This window comes from Rhagoletis pomonella, unplaced genomic scaffold, assembly GCF_013731165.1.
Source record: "Rhagoletis pomonella isolate Grant_MI unplaced genomic scaffold, Rhpom_1.0 Rhpom_scaffold_00005, whole genome shotgun sequence".
Lineage (NCBI taxonomy): Eukaryota > Metazoa > Arthropoda > Insecta > Diptera > Tephritidae > Rhagoletis > Rhagoletis pomonella.
In genome coordinates, this window is record NW_023458559.1 from 59011446 (window position 1) to 59017589 (window position 6144).

Consider the following 6144-nt stretch of genomic DNA (forward strand, 5'->3'; position numbering starts at 1 on the left):
ACTTGAATCGAAAAAATTGCTTCAATATTGTTTGAGAAGCTCTCCTACCATGAAATAAATAATAAATAAACGGGTTTGAAACCACCTTTTTTATTTAAAGTGGCGTTTTTATTTTTTCTCTCTGACCGCAGGATTTATTTTTAAGGACTTTGTAATTTCAAAGATATGATTAATTCCAAAAATTATTCAAAAAATTCAATGCAATGTGGAATAAAAATATGGGTAACAAATGCAATAGGAAATTTCTTTAGAATTAAAAAAAAATTACATTTTTTGGATTCACCAGGACGAATAGGTAATTTTTAAGCTGATAAAGTTAGAAGAACGAAATTCGAGCATTTTATCGAGTTTATATAAGCCCTTAACATATAATTTTTTAAAAAACAAATATTGCGATATTTCAAGGATAAAATTTTAAAATCACATTTTCAATGTTTACCAGCCCTTCTGCACCAGAAACTTGAATCTGTTTAAATTCTACAGGAGTTCATCATTAATTTTATACCCATACTTCTTCTCTAAGCACAATTCTCTGAATTTTTTAAATCATTTTTGAATTACTGACGTCAGAGTGAAAAACTAAAAACGCAATTTTACTCTTTTTGGCCCATGATTTCGCGAATATATTAATATTTGTGTTTAAAATTTACTATCGCTCGGTGTTATATGTAAAATGAGCTAGATATTTATAAAAAAATATTAATTATTAAATAAAAAAATAAATATAGCCAATACTGGTCAAGAAAAGGGGTTTCTATTATTGCCATCAGTGCAAATTACAAATCCCGAAAATTCCGGGATTACTTGCCAAGAATCTTGGGATTTTCGAGACCTTAAAAAGTCATACATTCCTAATACATATATATGCATTCTCCTTTCAACCGCCAAATGTTCACTTTCAATAAGTATATTATCACTATTTTTTGTTATTTTCTTTTTGCATTTTTTGTTGGATCTTCGCTTCACATCTGATAGCACCATTTGTTTGTACGTCTACTATATTTGATATAAAGTCGCACATAAATGATTTATTAGTAGTAAAATGTTGATTTTGTTTTGTTGATTTGTTGCTAAATTGCTGTTGCCAATTGTTGCTGATGGTTGCTTTCAGCTTATAACAAGCAACAACTACGCATAACTACTCGCCTTTATAGGTAAAAATACCGACATTGATATTTCGTAATACTAAGTGTTACTGGTACGGGTACTACTGCTTTGGTACGCTTCATATTTGTTGTTGTCGTAGTCATCGTTTCGTCGATACGTACATTTATACATACAAAATTCCCAATGCCATAAATCTTTGATGGGAAATCTGTAAAAGGACATGCAATGCATTTGCCATTTTCATTTATTACAATACATTGTACTCGTAAATACTTTTTGCATCGCATTGACTTTTTCTTTATTTATTTCCTATTCGGTTGTTTTTCATTTTGCTGTTAGGTTTTTTTTTATTCGGCAATAAAATGTGCCAAATTCAACTGTCCATTCGTCGTCTACTATGGAAATTCATTACTTGGGGCAACAGATTTTTTTACCTAGCTTCACTTATTTTTATTGCATATCTACTAAATTTTTTGGATAACAGTTTTCCATGGTCTTAGTTGGATGGGCATAAGAAGACAAATGACTTGTATCTATATTATACATTGCTTGAAATTGTTATGTATTTCTTTTAAGTATTGCTAGCAAAGCACCCTTCAATCAGTTAGATGGATTACTAGATACAAAAACTAAAAAAAAATCTATGAATTTAACAAAAATCAGTTCTTGTAATGACCTTTGTGAATAAGATGGTCGAAAGTACGTAAGGGCTTACTTCATTAAAAAAATAATAATGCGCAAACCAAGCGAAGATAGGTATAAAGTAAAGTAGTGAATAAAAAACAGAGAACGACACAGATATAAGATGAAAGAACTGCCTTAAAAGAGGCAAATAATTGCATAGGTGCTTAAACGCACCTACACAATTTTCGAAGTAGTTAAAATGTACATTATTTTTTAAAATTCCATTTATAATTTTAAATTATATAAATATTGTAGCTATAAATATTATGTACTATTGTATGTTACATAAAGTTATTATAAACGCAAAAAGTTATGACTATACCAAGTGCTTTGACACTTAAATTTAAAATTTTTCAAAAAGTGGAGTTAATCGATGTGTGCATTGAACGGCTCATATATGTGTAGTGTGTAGACATCATCACCTGACTGCATTTAATGAGCCGACAAGTAGCTTAAGGGCTCTTTGCAGCTCATTAGAAAAACGACAGACAAGAAATGGAAACGATTTTTTATTCTATCAAAATTTTTGAAATCAGTTTGCAGCTATCAAGAAAATTTGCTCGTATATTTACATACTTAGGTATTTCCTCAAGAAAGTTTACAGCAAAAGCAAAATACTTTTCCAAGCAACGTAAATAATGAAAAATATTTCTTGTAATTTTAGCTGAGAGCGGCAAGCAGCCCTTTAGGATAAAAAATGAAAATTTGAGAAGAAAAAAAATGAAAGACAAGGGCGTAAGTGATGCAGTGATAACACCGTGCGACAGTAAATTTTACTCAGAAAAACATGAATATATTCGCGAAGCTAAGGGTAAATTAGAGTAAAACTGCGTATTTAGTTTTTCTCTCTGACATCAGGATTTTTGTTTTAAAGAGCTTTGAAATGTAAAAAATATGATTACTTCAAAAAATTCATGCCTATTACGGTATCCGACGAATGCCATCCGCGGGGAATGCGAATCGAATTGAGAAGATCTGGTATTCTCATAACCGATCGGCAATGGAGTTCGCGAATAAAAATTTGTTGATAAAGCAGTTCGCGGATTCACTGTATTCCCATAATCGTAATCGAAACGCAATAAGTGTCTTTTGCTCTAAGTGTCATTCGCTGAATAATTGTTGCGGATTTAATAAAAAAAATTGAAAATATCACGCAATAAGATGGAGTTCAATAAAAGGTGACTTATTTTTAACATTTTTTAGTAAATTATATGTGCTTATTATGTTTTCTAACAGAAGTCGTACCACAAACCGAGAACAATTCGCTTTAATGGCTGAACGGATGAAGCTCAACGGGGGCATTGCCAAAAGTATGTCCAATGAGCCACCAGAGGTAGTATCCGTGTTCTGGACATCACTTAGCACGGACTTAAATGCGTTAGGACCTCCAACAAAGTCCCTTGCCGAGTGGAAAAAAGTAAGAAAGTTGATTATTTATAAACCAATTTTATTAAACTTGAACTATTTTCAGGTATGGTCAGATTTTAAATCCTCCATAAAGAAAAAATTGTCTAACAACCGAATACAAATGCGAGCAACAGGTGGAGGTCCAAATAGGGAGGTACAATTGACTGCTTTGGAAGAGGAAGTTGCGCAGCTGGTGAATATTTATGACGCCGTTGCGGGAGTCTCCGGCAGGCACTGTGGTACGCCACAAGGCCCATCTCGTGGTAGCCACACAGACAGCGCAGCTTCCGAGCCATCTACCAGTGGTGCAGTAAACAGGGAAGAAGCTGATAATATGGAAAATGCTGAAAATTCAAATGGAAACAGTTCTTCACCTACGTCTCCGCAACCCCAACAGAGAGTGCCACAAAGGAGAACCCAATTGACGCTCCTTAAAACTCAGTTGGATATGCAAAAAAAATATTACGACAACGTCGTATGTAATTTAAAAAGTCAAAAAAGAAAAATGGAAGATGTAGCAAATAATTTAAAAAAAATGCAAAAAACAATGAGCAGTCTCAACAACAACGTTGAGGGTATGCGCTCCATACTAGGGAACTTAGTTGCCGAGACAAAAAGACATAATTTGGTAACGGAACAATTATTGCGGCACAAGACCAAAGTTAAGGAGCAACTTTTAGAATTGGAGATACAGGGAGTGAAAAATGCGCTAAAGAAGTAGTAGATATAGTTTAAGTTTAGCTATGAAGGCAGCAATACATATCTAGTTTAGCTTTAGCCATGAAGGCAGCAATACATATTTAGTTTAGCTTTAGCCATGAAGGCAGCAATTTTATTTATAATAAAATAAAACTTATGACAAAAAACTTTGGAGCATTTGATTACGTAGTTGAACTGCTTCAGTATAATACCTCTCCGGTCGCTCGATTTCTTGGAAATCGGTGTCTGAATCTTCCTCATTAGTTACGTGATCAAGATACTCATCATGGATATTGTAGTGAATGCGTAAATTGTGTAGTGCCGCAGCTACATTGATTATTTTCACAGCCTTTTCAGGAGAATAATGAAGTTGGCGCGCAGACAGAAGACATCTACACCAGTTTTTCCAAACACCAATAGTTCTCTCTATAATGTTTCGCCCAGAACTATGCCATTTGTTAAAGCGACTTGAAGGAGTATTAGGTGCAGGGTTCCGAAAAGGAGTTATAAGCCAGGGTGCGAGACCGTACCCTGCGTCACCTAAGAATTAAATAAAAAATTATTATATGTAAAGAATATGAAGTTGAATAGTAAATTATATAATTTATAGTTATACCTAATAGTCGCAGATTTCGATTACCACCTTCATATTGTGCTTGGAAGTATTGTGATACGTCGCTGTTAGACCAAACAAATGAATCGTGAGCTGACCCTGGGTATTTCGCGTTAACGTACCTTATGCGCTGTTTATGATCACATATCTAAACCATGAAAAAAAAAATATATAAAACTATTGCAAAAAAAATGTACAAACTTACAACAAGCACATTGAGACTATAGAAGCCTTTTCTATTATAAAAAAGGTGAGAGTTTGAGCCTGTAGGTTTTGCTATCCTTATGTGCGTACCATCAATGCACATTACAATCCCGGGAATTTTCGATTTGTTGTAAAAGTAACTCCGAGACTCCATTTGCTCCTCGTCATTCATTTTTAAATTCAACCACTTATCACACAACTCGTTTTCCAGAATATCAATAACCTCTGAAAATATCTTAGAAACTGTTGGTTGAGCCATACCAAGCATGTAGTCTTTGCCAACAGCATTTTGGTAGCTTCCTTCTGCTAAGATTCGCAGACATAAAGATAGCTTTTGTTGCCGACTAATTGCTGTGGATTTTATCACGGGAGGAATTTTACCGCAAATTATGCTTGAAATATGTTTATATGCATTTTTATTTACTCGAAATTGTTTAATAAACCTGTTGGAGACAAAAGTGTATATTCGCATGTGTGATCAAACTTTTATACTTATTTTGCTTACTCTATGTCTGTCAGTTTAAAAATGTTAGGTGCTCTATCCCTCACGGACCTTCTTACACTTGCGGAACTACTTTCATCTTCATCATTGTTAAAATAAAAAGCAATCGAATCCATTTTAACACAAATTTAATTTTTTCCAAACACAAATTAATTAAAAATGACAATTCGAGAAATGTCAAAAAGCGTTTGACACAATCCGCTGCGTGAGTCGATAAAGCAGCCATCCGACGTTTATGGGAATACCGCAAACTTCAACATGCGAGGGGAATGCGAATCGAATGCCATTCGCGGGAGTGGCATTCGTCGGATACCGTAATAGTCATGATTATGTATTTAAAAAATTCGGTGTAATGTAGCATAACGATAAGATTATAAAAGAAAAAATTCTGTAGAATTATAACAGAATACATTTTTTGGTGCATAAGAACGAATGGGTATAGAAAATGTCCTTCACGAATTTTGTCCTTAAGTATCCTTGAAAATTTGCAATATATATTTTTTTTATTATTTGAGGACTACTATTTACGCACGACCTCATCATCGAATTTATTAAAATCGCACTTTCAATGCCTATTCGTTCTTCTAAACCAAACAACTTTATAGTTTTTGAATCCTACAGAATTTTCTGTTTCAGTTGGTACCAATACTGTTATTCTGCATTGCACTGATTTTTTTTCTATAATTTTTTTTAATTAATTATATCTTTAAAATTTCAAAGTCCTTTGAAAAAAAATCTGACGTCCGAGTGAAAAACTAAAAAGCGCAGTTTTACTGTATTTGGCCCATAGTTTCGTGAGCACATCGATTCCTGCGTGTGTTGTGAATTTTTTTGTTTTTGTCGCACGGTGTAGTTAATTAATTTTTACAAAGATAATCCTGCATAACTTTTCATGCAATTCTTATTTCGATTCTTATTTTAACCAAGA

At 33.4% G+C, this 6144-nt stretch overlaps 2 protein-coding genes across 3 annotated transcripts; one reads left to right on the plus strand and one right to left on the minus strand.

Moving 5' to 3' along the window:
- Positions 1-2709: 2709 nt before the first annotated feature.
- Positions 2710-3945, plus strand: LOC118739316. 2 transcript variants are annotated; one of them, XM_036470570.1, is made up of 3 exons: positions 2710-2969; positions 3028-3208; positions 3263-3945. In XM_036470570.1, exons 1-3 carry the CDS (start codon positions 2953-2955, stop codon positions 3917-3919), a joined length of 855 nt encoding a protein of 284 aa, XP_036326463.1. In that variant the 5' UTR covers positions 2710-2952; the 3' UTR covers positions 3920-3945. The 2 variants fall into 2 exon arrangements, with proteins under 2 accessions (XP_036326463.1, XP_036326462.1); XM_036470569.1 differs by having other exon boundaries at positions 3028-3945.
- A 67-nt stretch (positions 3946-4012) lies between these two features.
- On the minus strand, positions 4013-5541 carry LOC118739315 (putative nuclease HARBI1). The gene is made up of 4 exons (XM_036470568.1): positions 5220-5541; positions 4716-5157; positions 4514-4658; positions 4013-4437 (listed from the first exon to the last, which is right to left on the minus strand). The coding sequence occupies exons 1-4, from the start codon at positions 5330-5332 to the stop codon at positions 4052-4054; spliced, it is 1086 nt and encodes a 361-aa protein (XP_036326461.1). The 5' UTR covers positions 5333-5541; the 3' UTR covers positions 4013-4051.
- Positions 5542-6144: the final 603 nt, after the last annotated feature.